Raw genomic sequence first — 17976 nt, forward strand, 5'->3', positions numbered from 1 at the left:
AGGAAAATTCCTCCAGCATCCAGTACCACAGCATCAGTCCGTGCCCCACATCGGACAAACCTGCTGCCTGCTTCTCAGCATGGGGTCAGTGCAGCAGGGTTCCTCTTGCCCACCACGGTTATGTCATCGCCAGCGTTGGTGTCTCCTTCCTGTGTGTCCCTGAGCAGCAAATCAGTACCATCCCACGGGACGACGCTCAGCGCCAACCCCGCTGCTCTGGGTGCCGTGGATCCCGTCTGCAGTATGCAATCAAGACAAGTGTCTTCTTCCCCTTCAACACCTACAGTGCTTTCCTCTGTACCTTCACCTATGGCCAGCAAACCTCAGAAAATGAAATCCAGCAAATCTTTTAAACCTAAGGAATCTCCTGCTGGCAGCGGCACCTGTAACAGCACCGGCAGCGTCAGTAGCAGCGGCGGCTCAGGAAAGAAGCGTAAAAACAGTTCCGCACTGCTCGCACCTTCTCATTCCACAGAGTCCTTTAGAAAAAACTGTGTGGTTAACTCTGGGACCTCCTATCATCCCTCAGTGACAGCTTCGTCCCACAGCGTTGGCCTCAACTGTATGACTAGCAAAGCTAACTCTGTTAGCCTCAAACATGACCAATCAGGGAGGGGTCCTCCGACCGGGAGCCCTGCAGAGTCCATCAAGAGAATGAGTGTGATGATGAACAGCAGCGACTCCACGCTCTCCTTAGGGCCCTTTGTTCATCAGTCTAGTGAGCTGACTGTAAATTCACACAGCAGTTTTTCACATTCACATACTTCCCTTGACAAATTAATAGGAAAGAAAAGAAAGTGCTCACCTGGTTCAAGCAGCATCAACAGCAGCAGCAGCAAATCAAACAAAGTTGCCAAATTGACATCGGTGAACAATGTTCATGCAAAACATACTGGTGCAATCCCAGGGACGCAAGGACTGATGAACAATTCTCTGTTTCATCAGGTAGGAGATCTTGTCTCAAACTAAGCCAGCATGAAATGCCTCCTCACGTGCTTATAATTCATGTCTTCTCTTTAATAATAAATAGATAGCCAGTTCCAGATCCTGCTTGAGTAAAAGGTAGTTCTTCTTTTTGTCCAGTACTCATTTTGAGTGTTTTTATGGTGCATTTATTCAAGACATTTATAAATGCTCTAAATAAAAAAGCTATACTTTAGGAAGGAAACCTTATATGGGATATTTCAAATTCCTTAGATGCTGTTGCCTGTGAATTGCTTTCAGATAAAATTCATTCCTCTTATTTTTAAACCATAATTTTAAAAAAGAATCTTGCCAGCCTGCCATGGAACTGAGCTGTGTGCCTCAGCCTGACTCCATGTTTCTGTGTCAGGAACAAACATTCTACAAAGTGGAACATAATAATGATGCTGATAACAGAACTGTGATACTGTGATAAAATAAGCCTATTATCCCAAGATGTCATTGACTAACTTCTTAGTAATAATGAGATTAAATGTAATAAATCAGATAATAAGCCTTTTTAGTTGGTAAGGCAAATAGATATGCTATAAAGGAAGCAGATCTCATGAGTATGTAAGATCTCATTTTAAAAATTAGTTTGGGGTTTTGATTTTTTTTTGAAACAAATCTCGCTGGAAAAGTAGTGCATTCAGGATCAAAAATGCAAGAAACTTTGTTTTCTCTGCTGCTAAAAACTGAAATCACTGTACCTGGAGAGCCAGATAGTCGGTAAGAACTTTTTCAGAGTGGTTTCTTAATTTTCAGTTTCAGCCACAGAGGAAGATTTTCACCTTTTTGTGTATTTACTTAAGAAAAAAAGCCTTCAGATGGCTGAATTTATTTTTGGACTTACCTAATAATTACTGTTTCAACTATGCAATATAAGTAAAAAAGAAATATGATTTGAGTGAACTAAGAAGAAAAGCATGCTTGAAACCATTACAGCTTCAAAGAGGTTTAGCTGAGGATTTTCAAGTCTCAGAGAGACCAACCTGAGGTTATCAAGGTTGCTTTGTGCCTGAGATTTTCCCCCAAATATGCCCTTGTTAGCCACAAAATAAGTTTGTTTTCAGTGCCTGCACTGATGGTTCTCTCTTTTCTTGCCCCAAGCCAAAGGCCCGTCCCTGATAGCTGAAGGCACCAAGGTGAGAAACAAACTGGACAGTTTTCACTACAAGCAAAACCTCCATCTGGATTTCTGGACTCCAAGATGCCTTGAGTTTTCCCAACTTCCCATGGTCCTCAGGTGTGGAAATCTACTGGACTGTCACTTAAACAAGGAATTTCCCTGAAGCCATGTCTGTAGCAGTGAATATACTAGAAATGGACACTGGATGAAGTTCAGCCACATAATTGCTCTTATCAGTGTTAACAGTGGTCTGGACTGTTTGCTACAAATCTGTGAGATTTTCCTTACAGGAGTACATCATCTTGCCACTATTTGACATAGTTTGGCTGGGCAAACGAATGTTTTCTGGGGGGAAATAAACATTACTGTGGACTTATTTTTATACTGATGGTGTCTTTTGTAGGTGATAGCTAACCAGACAGACACCCTCAATGGAGAGGACCCCGTGACAAGGGGAAAAATGTGTGAGGCACAATGGAAAGAAGCCCTCAAGAAGGGAATATGGCTTTAGTGTTTTTATAGCAATGTTCCTTTAATGGAATATAAAAAATAGCACAATTCAAAATAGTCTGTTTTGCCCAGCCTTTTGCAGGTAATTTGGGATAAGAAGCTATCAGGAGTTTAAAACAAAACAAACCCAACAAAACCAGAAAAACTTGTTTGAGGCCACTGCTCAGAAAACAAGTATAAAAATGCCGTATTTGTGTGATACAAAACCTATTTTCTATTCTTTTGAATGAGATTTTATTGTGGAAGAAAAGTTAATTTTGTTCTTTAAAAATTCCAAAAAATATCAAACAGACAAAGGCAAATAACCTCTAAAACTCTATGCCCAAAGAACCTATTTATTGACTTATACTGTATACCACAGGCCTTTGTTTTTTTTTAAAGAAAAACTGTATTGATGAAATTAGGCTGGATTTGTCTTCCTCTTCCAGCAGATAAAATTAGCCCTTTTAAAAATGAGTTTTTAAAGTATTTAAATATTTTTTAACAACCATAAAAGTCAATTTCTTTCTGCCTTGTTTGTGTAACAAAATTGTTGATGTGTGATGTCTTCTACCGCTCAGTAAGTTTGGGTTTTTTAGTCAAAATTCTGGAATAAATGCCAATTTGACAGCAGAGTTCACTGTGAAGCACTGGTTTGTGCATCACAGTCATCCCAGGCCCACCCAGGCTTTATGAGCATGGGAGGCTTTACAGTTTTGTATAACCCAGCCAATTTTTATGAAGTATTTTGTCTTGCTTCAAAACACCTCAAAAATTAATTCCGCCAAAGGGCTCATTGTATTATGGTTTGACTCATCTGGATGTTTTTGTTAAGTTTTTAAACATCAGGTAAAGGCTCAAAACTGGCTAAACTTTTATTAAGGGGGCAAAGCAAAGGAAGATGAAATCCTAACGAAGAAGATTTTTATTTTCTGCCTTAAAGGGGCATCAGCTATTGCTGAGAAGAGACAATCTGAGCCTGTCCAGCTGTTCACGTAGCCCAGCCTTCTCCCCGTTGTGGTGGCAAGTAGTAAGTACATCAGGGAATCCAAAGCCACTCTGAGTAGCAGTTGCTTAGTTGTTTACCTAACAATGCTTTCAGTTTCTCCTGAACTTCCTATGAAATCATTGTTATACAGCAAAACAACAAGAAGCCTCTATGCAGACACTTTAGCTTTGAATTGATACAAAAGATCACACTGAGAAAGCAATGTACTAGAGACTCTTATTATGCAAACTTTAAAAAAAAAAAGTAGACAACTTTTCAGGAACAAAAGGATTTGTATTTAATAGGATGCCCTGTTGAAAGGATTGTTAGAACTGCAATTGGTTTAATGTAAAAGGAACCAAAGTGAAATGCTTCAAAAAGAAATCCAAGTGTATTAAATCCTGCACGTTTGGAGAGAAATCCATGCTCTGATGAAAGTCCCTGGGGCAGAGCTTCCACTTCAGGATAGCATCAGTCACAAGTGCAATTTGACTCTTGGTAGAAACAAAGGTAAAGGAAACAGAAATTTGACAAGATTGGGCGCTGGCAAGTTTGTGATTGAACTGTCCTCTGGTTTTTAAGGTTCTGTTGATCTGAAAGCAAAATGGCAAATTTGTGCTCCTTCAGTAGCATGCAGATGTGTACAAAGTGAATTCCTGATGGCTGCTCCTCCAGAGCCAGTGGGTGCAGCCACCTGCACCCCGTGGGCTTGAGCCACTGGAGCAAAGAGTCCGAGCATAAATTCTGCCTGCCCTAGACCTGCTCTAAATATTATGTTTTAGATCTTGGTTGTAAGCAGAACACTGTTCCTGAAGCTTTTATTGTCACATAGTTCTTACTGTAAATAATTAAGGAAGCTTAAAATTAATTTCTCCTTGCAAAATTGAATTTGCAGTGGCTGGGTTGTTTCTAGACAGATTTTGGTATTAATTTAAGAGATACAGTTTTTATAGTCTTTCCAACTTCTCGTTATGACTCCTGCAGTTTTCTTAACCTAAAAAATTGCTGCAATGATGAACAAAGAATTATACAAGAAAAAAAACATACTTTTGTATCTTTATTTTGGAATTTCTTGTTCTATTATAAATATTGAAGTATCCCTATTTCAGAAGACATATTTTGTTAATTGATTGTACATATTTAAATATGTATTTTTGCACAGGTCTTTTTTTCTTATATCCAGTTTTGGTACAATTGAGATCATCTAGTATTTATTTATTAATTAATTAAAAAAAAAAAAAAGCAAATACCTTTTTATAATTTGAAGTGGTTCACTGCCAAGCCAATAGTTAACATGCCTACTTTGCAATGTAAGGGATGCCTCCGTTTTGTGAAAGCTGTGTCCCTTTTCCCTGTCCTGGGAGTGGGTGGATCCACGCCGAGGATGCCGAGCCCGGAGCCCTCGTGGTTGGTGTGGCATTGATTGCTTCTCAGTTGCCTGACTCCCAGCAGATCCATAGCTAAGTGACACACTGCTTCTCTTTTTTTAGTGTTCGTGTGCGTGTGTGTGCGTGCGCATCCGTGTGGGTCTCATGTGGTTTCAAACTAACGGAAAAACTGAAAGTGCCTGATATAACTAGTTTTAAGCTTGGACTGTTTAGACAGCTTCTCCTTAAAAGACTTGAATGTTCAGTTGAAATTTTGGAGCTTGCTTTTTCCACCTATATATAATATATATGTGTGTGTGTATATATATACACACACATGCATATATCTATATATCTGAAATTAATGAGATGGGTTGATAAAAGAAAGCAAATTATACTGGTAGCTTTTGTAAAATCTTTTAATTTGAATACCTTCTGTTGGAACAATCCCATTGATAACTCATATTTAGTATAATGCCAAGGGTTTGAAATATGGTTTTAACCAGCAGTTTATTTAACTGTCTCACTTTGGGAAGGGGGGGGAGCAATATTCATTAGTCAAATAATTTAGAAAATGTTCCAAATTGTTGGTATTCCAAAACAAAGAAAAAACCCCTAGTAAGTACCTCTTAAACCATGAAAAAATAAAGATGTGATTTCCAAATGACATTTCTAAGGCAGTTGTCTTCCTGTAAGAGTTCTCTTGCCAAGGAATCTCTCGTCTTTTACTCATTCTGTCCTGGAGGAGGGAATTGGGCTTAGAAAGATTCTTAAATGTTTCACTGTTCAGCAGAAAATAATCATTTTTACCTTTTGTGCAAGATATTTTATGTTTTAAAGATAATTTTGAAATGAGCACTACATAATGTCAATGTGAATGTAGGCCTCGGAAGCATCTTGCTCGGTGTTGAGCCTGGTTCTAAAAGCAATCTCCTGTGTAAAATGTGTGAATAGTTTGATAATTTGTATACATAATCAAGAGCATCTGATCAGCTGAACTCTGTGTTGGCTGCTGTATAGTACATGAACAAATGTCATGGGATAGAAAAATTACTTTGGATATTTAAAAGAAAAATAAATATATAGTCTATTTGTTTTGTAACAAGTTTCTGTAAATAAAATAATTTATACTATTTATAAGAAAAAGTTGTGCTTTGCTTCATGAAAAAGATTAGTTTGTTGAACAAACATGTTACTAAACAAGGCAATAAAATTAGGACTTTTCAATAAATGAGGTTGGTTGCATGGAATATATTATATGTTTCTGCTTCATTATGAAATCCTTCGCTATTAAAGGAAAACATTATCTGTATTGGTGCCTATGTGAACTAATTTCAGAGAATTGGATGTGGTCAAATTCTCTCACTGTCCCTCAGCATCGTGAGTCAGCCCGGTAGGTTTGGAGCTTCCCATCCTACAGGGGGCTGGTACCTGGCTTTGAGCAGTGCCTGTGTCACCTCTGCAGCATTTTCCTTCTGTGCAAAGGACCTTCTGTTACTTAAGGTTCACACTTCATATTATTTTCTAATCAGAATAATGAGCAGCAGCCTCTACAGCCCCAGATGTGGTTATGTTGAGTCGTCGTGTTTCCTGGATTTTTTTTCCTCCTAAAAAAGTGTCTTCTGTGTTTTCACAGTTGGAAGTTCCAGTGTGTGGATTCAGCAGGTTAAGCACTCCTGCAGAGCTTTACTCTGCACGTGACTCGGGACCTGTCGTGGGCGATTTCAGAGCAGTTTGTAAAACCAGTAAAGCTCTTGTTACTGGGACAGGACTTCAGTGTGACATCTGTGGCAAAGCTTCCTTTATTCTGTCTCTATTTTGTTTTGGTTCTGTTTTTTTTCCCCTCTGAAAACAAGCTTTTCTTAATATTTAGAATAAATGCTGCAAGGTACCAACAGGCAAGTTCTGCTTTATCTTTTTATAATAAGCACCTCTAGTAGTTCTATGTTTACTTTGTGCTACTAAGTATTTTAATTTTCCTTTTTTTGTCTTGCCTTCTTGCAAATCCTTTTCCTTCCCAGTATCAATTTTTACCACCTGTGCCATCCTGCATGAGCTGCTGGGGCTGCAGCTGGTTCTGCAGAGCTGTACCAGTGACCACAGCCCAGAGCGTGTGGGAGTGCAGAGCTCTGAGCTTGGCATCGTGTTCAGGCAGGTTCGTGACTGACTGCTCCAACACTGAAGGAATAACTCTGCATTTTACCGCATTTCATACAGGGTTCAGTGTCCTCTAAAACTGGCAAGGTTAATGAAGGGAAAAAAGGTGCATTCATCCTGTGTAACCCTGAGCTCTCGGAGCTCTGTGGAACTGGAGCGTTTTCCCTCTCCCCTTTTTTGCTGCATTTGGTGCAGTGCAGTGCAGGGAGCCCTGACCCTGGGGCAGAGCAGTACTGCTCCTTGGCTGCTCTCTCCTGGTGACTCCACTCACTGAAGGAGTTAGTGATGAAAAATGGTTCTGACCAGGTGCTGAAGTGGAACTCAGTAAGCACAGATGTCCCTGAACCGGCTGGAAAAGCTTCCCTCCATCAGTGACTGCCTCATAGGAAAATACTCCTGTTTATATTTGGGACAGTAACTTGGTGATGTAGGAAACTGCCAATGCATGCAATGAAACCCCAGGGTCAGAGGTTCCCTGTCTGTAGGGTTTGCGTATCTGTACATCTTGTCAGTGCCCTTTGCATTTAGTATCAAAGCTGGGGAGCTGTGTCCCGGGAGCCCGAGGTTGTTTGGCTCTCCCTGGCGGAGCAGCGTTGGGCTCAAAGGCTGCAGCCGGTCCCTGCTGTGCTCGCAGCTCGGGATCGGGGTGCGGGGTGCGGGCTTGGCCGGCTGCCCTCAGGCTCCGCCAAGGCCGGAGCGCCGCTCCGTGGGCGCCTTGTTTACACCGACTACCAAAACAACCCAGAGCAGGGCTTGCCCTGGCTTTTTAAAATGCAAATTCTTGTTGCTGCATTATTATCACGTTCTGCTGCAACAAATAATCAAACGCATGTGGCTTGTAGGATCCACCGTGGGACTTTTTATTTTGACTGGATGCTTTTTTCAGTGCGTTGGCTCAGAGCTGTGTTAGCCGCTGGATTTGTTCCTAGCAAGCAGCATGGGAGCTTTGTCATGGAAAAGTGGCATATGCTTGGGGTTTTTCTGACCCAACAAACTTCAAAAACCTTTAAGGAACTTGTTCAAACTAACGTGGATTGAAACTTTATTGCCAAGAAGGAAAAACAGCCTGAGAAATGCAGTTAAATAGCTTTGTCCAAGCCTATGAGAAATAGCTGGTGTCGATATTTGTGCCCAAATTGATGCAAAAGAGTTTTTTTCAGCATCAGCAGGGACTGTGTTGCTGCTTGGGTTTGGTGGTCTCTGACAATGCTGAGAGTTTTTTGTTGTCCATTTTGCAGTTTAGGTCCCTTCACCTGAGTCCTTTCCTGTCCATGACGGGTGACTTTTCCTAAAGCCAGTGCCCTGTCCCTGGCCTGCAAGGCTGGACCTTGAGTTCTGGAGCCTGGTGTTCAGCGAGAGAAGCACCAGAGGTGTTGGCAGGTGAGCCAGAAACTGCACAGAAATGACATTTCAACTGTTTTGTAGCACAGTTTTACTAACAAATCCTAAACCACCCCATCTCCTGCCCTTCCCACCTGCTCTCCCACCATTGAATTGCAAAGAGAAGTTCAAGCTGAGGCTTGAAATCTCTGTCTGGTTCTGGCTACCTTGTAGAGAGGGTCAAGTCAGCCTTGCAAAGCGAAATTGGAGAATGGCATTAGCTCAAGGAACTGCCCAAGCTTAAATTACAAGAGAGAATGTACAACTTTGGCATGTGGACTATAAATCCATGGAAAGGTGTCAAAAGCAAGGCATGAAGGCCTGTGTCTGGAGTGCTGCTCACAATCAGAGTTAAATAAAGGGAAATTATGAGATCAGATAAACAGAATATAACACTAACATGATCACGGGACAGTAAAAATTAACTTGAAATTACTTCAGGAAGTAAAAATTCTAATGCTTCTGATTTGACATAGAGATGGAAGAAGGCATTTTAAAACAACAGAATAGACAAAATTATGCCCTTGATCTCCTCAAGGTCTGACCACACTGGACCCCTCAGCATTCCTTCTTTGGAAAAGGTGTATATCAGATTACTTCTCTTTTTGTTCCAGGAGAACAGTGTGAACTGCCATGCTGGCTAAACTGTGTGTCTCCAGCTGTGGGCTTCAGGAGGTGCTGCCTTTCACCTTTCCCAGGATTTTATCCCACCACTATTTGGCATGGCTTACAGGCTGAACTGCTGCACAAAGCCTTGAAAGGTTCAGCTAAAATTGCTGTGACTCTTTCCTGCCAGGCCATGGCACAAAAATCTCTGTCCAGATCTCCAGGCTCTCCCTGGATCCTCTTTTACACGATGTAGGCTGGCACCAGGAAATGTGCAGACAATTGGGATCTTTAAAAGGGGGGGTCTTTGCTGTAGTAGGATTGTGTACTTCTGTTTGGAACATTATTCTTCACCCACCTGAGCAGAGAACACCAGATTCTGAAGTGCTTGGCTCCCACAGGATGATGGCCACAGTTAAGATAAAATGATTGATAGCTCTGCAAGTATCTTAGAGCACTAAAACTCTTTAGCAATGCTTTTATTTTCCACAGAGTAGGGATTTCTATTTTTTTTCTGCTGCTCTTACCTACACTAAGAGAGCAGCAAGATTTCTCTGGAACACATGAAGCCTCTTTTAGCCTGATTTTTCTTGAGTGGGTTTCTATTCCCTTTAATTTACAGTTAAAAGAAATATATGGCAATATATATGCTGAATGGAAAGTTTGATGCAGTTAATTAAGGTCACTTCATGTATAAATATGCTGGAAAGGTAAATTTATTTATGCACCAAATAGAAATTCCTCAAGTCAGTGAAGGCATGAAGACAGTATGGTTTTCTGACAGGCTTCACACCTGCACCTATGGAAGGTGGAGATATTTCCAAAAGTCAGACTGATTAAAGCCTTCCTAGCTAGCTCTACTTATCTGGCATGGAACAAATGGAGAAAAACAAGAGAGCTTATTGCAGGTCTGAAAAGTCTGAATATTGGCTTTTATCAATTAAAACTTAATGGGAAATGGTATCTGTGTGAACACAGGAAACACAGACTCAGAGCTGAACACATGGTAAACTAGAGTTCTTGTTTATAACTCTGAAGAAAGATCAGAATTTTTTTCTAATTAGTACTATCTGAAATGTAAATCTTTAAACTCTGGCTAAATAGCTGCTTCTTGGAGGGGGAAACAACCAAAACAGCTTCCAGTAAGTAGTAAAATACCCCAAAATCATGAGGTTGTATTTTGGGTTTCAGAAAAGTTCATCAGAGAATAGAAATGCCCCCACAGCACCAAGGGTTCCAACCTCAGGCAGGCAGCAGCAATTCCAGGACAGGAGACCTCTGGGACCTTGCAATGGGAGGGCTGGGCAGGGGAAATTGCAAGTCCTGTCTGTGACACAGTAGCTTCCAAATGCTAGGATTGCTCTTTGGTACACCTACCTGCTGGGGTTCCTTCCAGCACTGAAGCTGCAATGCACACAGGCTGTAAATGTTCCAAATGCAGTGGCATCAAAAGCTCACAGAACTCACAGGACTTCTTTGGGAGGAGGGAGAAAACCCCTCAAGGCAGGCCAGCAGGGTAAGCAGCTGCTGCTGGAGGCAGGAACCATGTGTCATCAGCATGGCAGCAGCCTAGTGACACATTCATTCCTCAGCAGCTGGGAGGAAAGGAACTGTAACCCCTGCAGAACCTGATCAGCTCTGCCAGACTGCAGCAGGCTCTTCCACAGCTCCCACCATCACTGACATCTGCAGATCTAACTCAGGCAGTAATTACAAATGTAATGCTTTGCTCACATGCTGGCTTCCTTTTCAACAGCTTGCAAAAGAATAGTTTAAAGAGAGAGGCTACTTCTGTTCCAGCTGTTCCTAAAGTTTTAGTCCTGCAGTTTCTGTGGCTGTATCATTGCTTCACCCCAATCACTTTCATCCTTATTCCTTCTCCCTTAAGCTGTAATCCCGTCATTGCAAGACTCCCTCCTGTCTGGACAGGGTGCACTCTTCACTACAATTTTTAGCCACTTTACTATTATGGAACTGATTGTTTTCACCCCTGATTCCAATATGAAAGTCTTAAAACAGCAAGCATAAAGTGGCCATGAGCTCTCTGTGTTCACAGGCTGTGAACCTGCTTTGCTGTTCAACATGAACACTGGATATACAGGCAAGGAAAGGAACAAAGTCTGTTACAAGAGATCACCAACGGTATCATACATTTAATAAATGAACTGGGTTCCATACACCAGAACAGAACAGTGTGTACATAATGAAGTGGAAAGTAAAAACACTACCTTTCTTGCTAGTTATTTTTTTCCCTACAGTATACCAAGTTATGCAATATATTTATAGGTTACTTCCAAAATGTTTTAAACATCTAAATTTTGCATTCCCTTGCATTAAAAAAATTACATATTAATTACTCGGGAAAGTTTCTGAATTCTGTTTAGCAGCAAATCTCCTTTCTTGATGGTTTCTTGGTACTGCCAATTCTTGCTATCAGGCCTAGGAATCATGGGGGAAAAAAACAGGGGGTTAGAACTGAGAACATGATTTATACCAAAGCATTAAACATTTCTATAGTAAATGTCATCAGAATATATAGAATTCAACTGGTCTGTTAAAAACAACCTCCAGGAATTGTCACATACCTGTTTGTTTCTACAATCTCATTTACTTTATCTATTTTGCAGTGCAATCTCCCAGCTGCAATAAATCTTGAAAGCTCCCTAAATAAAGAAAAAAAGTTAGTTAAATCCTGTTTCACCAGGGACTTGTAGACCTAAGAGCACTGAAACTGCTGTTATACCACACTGTATTTCTGAAGCAACAGCCTATGGATCTTCATCAGGTATCTTATGCATCCTCATCTTATTAAGGCTTGCACACTGCACCCAAAAATAATCATTTTAGTGACCTGAACACAAAACCTCTTAGTTCTTCTCCTCAGGCCAAAGTGTTGCAGTTGAGTTAGTGAAACTTATCACTGAGCTTTGTATCAACTACTCTTCAAATCCAAAGGCAGCAGTAAAGCAGAGTGGCTATTTGGAATTTATCCTGAGGTAAATATCTTTAAGCCAGTCAATTAATTAGAAAAGTATCTCAATAATGTTTAATTTTTAAAAAATTTATTATTATTGTTTTGTTTAATCAAACAATTGGCAACACAGGTGGTCTATACAACTGATGGTAGAAGAAAATATTCCTGTGTTCAACAGTAAGGTAAGTTACAACTCATAATAAATTACAGGAAACATAAGCATTAGTATGATTTTAAAAAAATTACTTTTGAATTAAATGGTATTTGGTTTCTCTTGAAACACTAATTTCTGAATATTTCAAGCACTTTCATATTTCTGTAAGTTTTCTTTTCTAGAAAATCTGAAACCTCTCTGAAACAAGAATAACTCTTGTGAAGGCATTTGAAAATAATGTGCTTCATGTACACAGAGTAAAAGTCAGTTTCTTACTTCACTCACCACTTAGTTCTTACCACGATCTAAATCTGTTGGTTTTATTCTAGAAAATAATTTCAAATTGGAACTGCAGAGTATGCTTAATTTAAGTGAAAAACATCAGATCCTGTCCACATAACAGAAACCAAGGAAAATGAGAGAAGGAGACTGGCAGAGTACAAAAAATGTGCAGATCCCCAAAGCTGGAACAGCTCAGTTTTTGCATAACTGTGAACGAAGCTGTCTAAAATCTAAAGTTCCATAGCATGTTGAGGTCAATAAATACAGCAATATAAAAAAAATATTATTATAATTAATATAAAATACCAGCTTCTCACACTCTTCCATAGAAACGTACCTTGGCATATTTAGAATACAAGCGAACAAAGATTTTTACTTGCAATGAGATCACCATAAATATTTAAAAGGTATAAAGGGAGATGTCTATGAACTGGGAAAGGCCAAGAACTTACTGATCTATGAATTCTACACTGACTCCAAAGGCCTCTGCCATGTACCCTAGCGTCAGGGAGCGGTAGGACTCGAGGAGCTGGCTGTAGGCGTGGATCCGCATTTCCCGCACGTAGTATCGGTAGTGGGGTGCAAACAGCCAGTCTTTCTTCATCTCCTGCTCTACAATAGCTGAGAAGAGAAAGAAAGAAGCAAAATAAATAAAAAAAGTCAGTAACTTCTAAGAAATGTCATATATCAGTTATGTAAATAAAAGACACGGCACCAGTTATTAAGTGCGACCATAACTATGTTGTATTCTTGCACTCCTCAGGATATGAAAGGGATTCTGCACTAAGAGAAGTAAATTCATGTAATCTGTATCAGTTCTGCAACCAGGAGTGTAAGAACATGCAAACAATATTGTGGCAGAGCTAATGGGAGCCTGTAAAAATGCACAGCATCCTTCTTTCAGGGGAGAGAGCACCTCTCTGAAGGCAAGAGCTGGACCGGCTGCCTGCAGAGCTGGGTAACAAGCAGAACCTGGTATGTAACTCCTTCAAGAAACATTGTTACCCACACCTGTATAAGGACACAACATTAATTTTCTGCTACTAGCTCTTAAATTAGTTACAAGGATTTCCAGGCACTGAAGTGACCTTTTTTCCTTCTCAGCATCGGTTCTCAGCTTGGGATGAGGCTGGCAATAGGAAGATGCTGCCCTTTAACTCAGTCTCATCAGGCCTAGTTTTCCACAAAATCAAGGGCTCTTCCTTTATTTTTCTAAATATCTCATTTTCTTGTATTCTCTCACAGAAGAAAAACAAGCAGTCTGAGAACTGGCAAGAATGAGGGTTTTCTGAAGAGCTTTTCTTTGCTGTCCCCCTTTTACACAGAAAGCTTTCAAATCTTTCCTGATCTGGCTCTTCAGGTAAGATGCTGTTTCATAGCCATTTTCAAAGTGCTTTTTCACCTAATGAGATGTGACCTTTCACAAGGCTAGTTGGATGAGAAATTTGTCTTTCTTTGTTTGAAAAATCAAAGCAGAAAATTTTAGATTACTGTTAAAAAAATCTCTACAGGTAATTTTTTCTGTACATAGCTCTAGTTTTAGACTGTAGCTACTCCACAAAAGTTGTGTATGATCTGAAACAGTGCTGAGGGACAGAACCCAGCCTTACCTAGGGACTGGAAAAAGGCTGCATAACGACATTCATAGAGAGAGAACAGGTACTGCCGTACAGCTGGCAAACTGTGCAAGGCTTCCAGGATCTCTGCTCCTTTAATCACCTGCAACAAACACACATCTTTAACCACCATCCCCTTCAGCCTCCAGATGAACAGGTTAAGGCTCTGTCAGTTTGCAGCAGGGCTCCACATGCTCCCCTTACCTTCTCCCTCAGGTCAGGCCTGTCCAGGGCAATCATGCTGACATAGACAGTGTATGTTACAAAGGTTTTGTAATCCATCAGTTCATAGGAGGTAAATGTGGAAACTGTATCAAGGAACAGCTCTGCTGCTTGTTTGAAGTCCCGAATGGCTACACAGTAAAGGCCCTGGTACACCTTGAGACGGTTTCTTCTGTCCCAGTCTCCTCCTTCTTCTATTAGACTTAAAACAGAACAAAGAATATTTACTTATGTAAATGTGTCATGTAATAAGTTATATGAAACAAATACAAATCAACTGATACCATGAGATTAGAGAGGTGATAACTTGGTTTATGTTAGAGCTTGCTGAAACAGCCCAGGCTTTGTATACCTGTTGGTGTTGGAAAGTGGCTTCCTTGGGACAGGAGAGGCCAGAGGCTTTTCCACAGTGCAAGTTTTAGCTGAAAGGAAAAGTTTACAGCCTCTTCAGCTGTGACAAGAGTCTCTGTGAAAGTATAGGTAAATATTACTGTCAGCCTGGACTGTGGCAACAGATTTCCACTGCCTTTGCTGCTAAAATCAAAGCTGCAGCACAGAAAAAAAGATTCAGGTTGCCTCTTTTTAAGGATTGCACAAAACTGATGTGGCTGTAAGAAGGGCAGGGATGAGACAAAACTGCTGAGAAGGCAACACAAAATATCCCTGCCCAAGGAACAAGGGAAGTGGGAACCTCCTCTGCCTTGGTGTCTCATGGCAGCAGCAGAAAGAATGGAACCACAGCTTTCTACAGGAACTGCTGAGGTTCAAAACATTGGGAGCACAGAGACACTGAAGCTACCAGTGGCACCGAAACACACCATAGCACTCTTGCTTTGAGAGGAAAAGCTCCCTCTTTACACAGCCAGCTGGGTGCCACTGGGAGCAGCCACACCCCAAGAGGGAGTGGGAGCTGGGCTGCAAATACAAATTGAGCCAGCTGCTAGAAAACACATACCACAAAATCTTAAACCTTTCTCTTGCCCCCATAAAAAAAATCCAGGAGCAGGAAGTCCTCTAAAACAAAGTAACACCCACCCATCACTCTGACTGCCTCACACAACCAGTCCCAGTCATTTCTGCACAAAAAAGTATTTATCTTCCATTCCTTCTTTTACAGCTTGTTTCCAAAATGCTTTAGTGCACTCAGACAACCCCAGCAGTACCTTTTTGCCTTTTCAATGTTCCTAGTGATGAGGTCATTGTCCATGTAAAACAAGCCAATCCTGAGCAGATAGAACACGATATCCAGGCGATGTCCCAAGGCCACAGTTTTGTCGTAAGTCTTGCGGAATGCAGTCAGAGCTCCCTCCTGGCAAAACACAATTTGCTACTGTAAGAATGTTAAAAGCACCCAGAACATTCACAAAATACCTGTTGTAAGAACATGTATTGTCTCCCACTGGTAGTTGTAATTTCGACATTATGCATTCGGAATAATCTTAATGTATCCAAGTTTAAATCAAGTTAGAAAAGCTGTTCCTTATGTATCTTTTAAAGCAAAAGAGTATGAAAATCTACTCTGTAACTTGAAATTCAGCTGCACAATCTAAATAGCTTGGACAAGTCTAAAGGTGTAAGGAAAGTAAATAAAGGTGTCTGCAAACTTTTCTCATTGTCAAGAAAAAAGTTTTCTTTCAAGGACTGTTTTGTTTCTAGATAATTTATATTTCAGTAAGACTCTCCCCTACCTGCCAGTCACGTGTGACCTGTGCCATAGAGAAAATGCTCTGCAAGTCCCCCAGTGCTCACTGGGACCTGCCCAGCCAGCAGGGTTCCCATGCAGTGTTTTCTAGGAGTCCATAAAGCCTCTGCTGTCACCAACCTTGTCCCCAATCCTGCACAGGTACTCAGCCTTGGCCATCATTGCATCCCGGATTTCGCTCTCCCCCAGGATCTTTTCTGCATCCTCTAATTCGTTGTCAAGACGTTTCAGCTCCTCCTCATTGGCTTTCTTCATTTTGTTCAGCAGATCCGTGTCCATCTGCCACTCCAGAGACTTGCACAGGGCTTCGTAGTATGGAGCCATGTCTGAAAGAGAGGCAGGAAGGGTTCTGCTGTTCACTGCTGCAACGAGAGTGTGTTTGTTCCTAAAAGGACAACGGGACTGTCAACACCAGAGATGTCCCTTCTGTGACCAGGTACCTGCTGAACCCAGACACAGCACAGCCCCTGCTTCTGCAGGCCTTCCTTTCACTGACCTCATCTGCACTTTCTGTACCTTGCACTGGGGTGGCCTCACTTCTAGTTCTGGGGGCAGTTTTGGGCACCACAATACCAGAAAGACATTAAACTGTTAAAAGGCATCCAAAGGAGGGACATGAAGATGATGAAGGGTCTGGGAGGGGTGTATAAGGAGAAGCTGAGGGAATTTGGTGTGTTCAGCCTAGAGGAGACTGAGGGGAGATCTCAAAGTTGTCTAAAACTTCCTCATGAGACCAAGTGGAGGGTCAGGAGCTGATCTCAGCTTTCTGGAAAGCCCTGACAGGAGCTGAGTAAACAGCATGGAGCTGTGTCAAGGGAGGTTTCAGCTGGATATCAGGAGAAGGTTCTTGCCCCAGAGGGTGGTCGGGCACTGAACAGGCTCCCCAGGGCAGAGCTCATGGAGCCCTTGGACAATGCCCTCACGCAGAGCGGAGCATCCTGTGCGGGACCAGGAGTTGGACTTTGATGATCCTTGTGGGTCCCTTCCAGCTCAGGACGTTCTGTGACTCTCTCTATCCCGCTGTGAGCACAGCAGCCCGCGGAGCTCAGCTCCAGCTCTGGCAGTCCCAGAAGATGGAAGAGCGCTCGGAGCTGGGGACGGGGCCCTCGGGCTGCCCCGGGGGAGTCACAGCGATGCCGAACTGAGGGGGAACGTGTACACAACCAGACCGACGAGCACGGGCGGGCACACGGACACACGGTGGGAGCCGGGCCGGCGGGTAGACAGACAGACAGACAAACCCACACACACACACACACACACACACAGCCTCCCCCGGGCCCCACTCACTGTGCAGCCGCACCGCCGCCATCAGCTCGTCGCGCGCGGCGGGGTCGGGCGCGCGGGGCCGCAGGCTGAGCAGGAAGCGGAGCTGGGCGATGCGGAGGTCGGGGTTCTTGGGCAGCCCCTCCTCCTCCAGGTTCTCCAGCGGCATGGCGGCGGCGGGACGGGGGCCGCGGGGCCGGGGCTCGGCAGGACGGGCAGCGCTGGGCAGCGGGAGGCGGCGCGGCCCAGTGACTCAGCCGCGACCGGCGGAAGCGGCCCCGGGCTTCCGCCGCGAGGCGCCCCCTGGCGGCGCGGAGGACCTCGGCGGCGGGAGGAGAGCGGCGGCCCCTGGCGGAGAGCGGCGGGACGGGCCTGGTACGGACACGGCGACATGGGGACACAAACAAACACAGAGAGCGACATGGGGACACAACTAAACACAGAAACGGCCTCTAAATCACAGTCACAGCCACAGGTTACCCAGGGAAAGTGGCTGCCCCACCCCTGGAAGTGTCCAAAGCCAGGCTGGAAGGGGCTCCTGGTGTAGTGGAAGGTGTTCCTTTGCACGGCAAGGGTTAGAACTGGGTGATCTTCAAAATGCCCTTCCAACCAAAACCATTCTGTGATCCTGGAGCACATGGTGCAGGGCTGTGTTCAGGTAATTCTGGAATGTTTCCAGTG

At 42.7% G+C, this 17976-nt stretch overlaps 2 protein-coding genes across 2 annotated transcripts in view; one reads left to right on the forward strand and one right to left on the reverse strand.

Moving 5' to 3' along the window:
* ATXN7 (ataxin 7) overlaps nucleotides 1-6176 on the forward strand; it is a 60594-nt gene extending 54418 nt beyond the window's left edge. The window contains exons 11-12 of the mRNA XM_058812999.1: nucleotides 3-945; nucleotides 2074-6176. Of these exons, the coding sequence (XP_058668982.1) occupies nucleotides 3-945; nucleotides 2074-2091 (961 nt within the window). The 3' untranslated portion in view covers nucleotides 2092-6176. The remainder of the gene's footprint in view (nucleotides 1-2; nucleotides 946-2073) is intronic.
* Nucleotides 6177-11220: 5044 nt separating this feature from the next.
* PSMD6 (proteasome 26S subunit, non-ATPase 6) lies at nucleotides 11221-17555 on the reverse strand. The gene is made up of 8 exons (XM_058812958.1): nucleotides 17320-17555; nucleotides 16150-16355; nucleotides 15491-15636; nucleotides 14310-14529; nucleotides 14100-14208; nucleotides 12942-13110; nucleotides 11665-11742; nucleotides 11221-11518 (listed from the first exon to the last, which is right to left on the reverse strand). Exons 1-8 carry the CDS (start codon nucleotides 17462-17464, stop codon nucleotides 11422-11424), a joined length of 1170 nt encoding a protein of 389 aa, XP_058668941.1. The 5' UTR covers nucleotides 17465-17555; the 3' UTR covers nucleotides 11221-11421.
* Nucleotides 17556-17976: the final 421 nt, after the last annotated feature.

The sequence above is a fragment of the Ammospiza caudacuta genome, chromosome 12, assembly GCF_027887145.1.
Source record: "Ammospiza caudacuta isolate bAmmCau1 chromosome 12, bAmmCau1.pri, whole genome shotgun sequence".
NCBI lineage: Eukaryota > Metazoa > Chordata > Aves > Passeriformes > Passerellidae > Ammospiza > Ammospiza caudacuta.

What these genes read in the sequence shown, in the direction of transcription:
- PSMD6 (XM_058812958.1), bottom strand. Translation starts at nt 17,464, where the DNA reads ATGCCGCTGGAGAACCTGGAGGAGGAGGGGCTGCCCAAGAACCCCGAC. An exon ending in GGCGGCGGTGCGGCTGCACA is followed by an intron (nt 16,356 to 17,319) that starts GTGAGTGGGGCC and finishes CCTCTCTTTCAG; the next exon opens with ACATGGCTCCATACTACGAA. An exon ending in AGCCTTTTTCCAGTCCCTAG is followed by an intron (nt 13,111 to 14,099) that starts GTAAGGCTGGGT and finishes TTCTCTTCTCAG; the next exon opens with CTATTGTAGAGCAGGAGATG.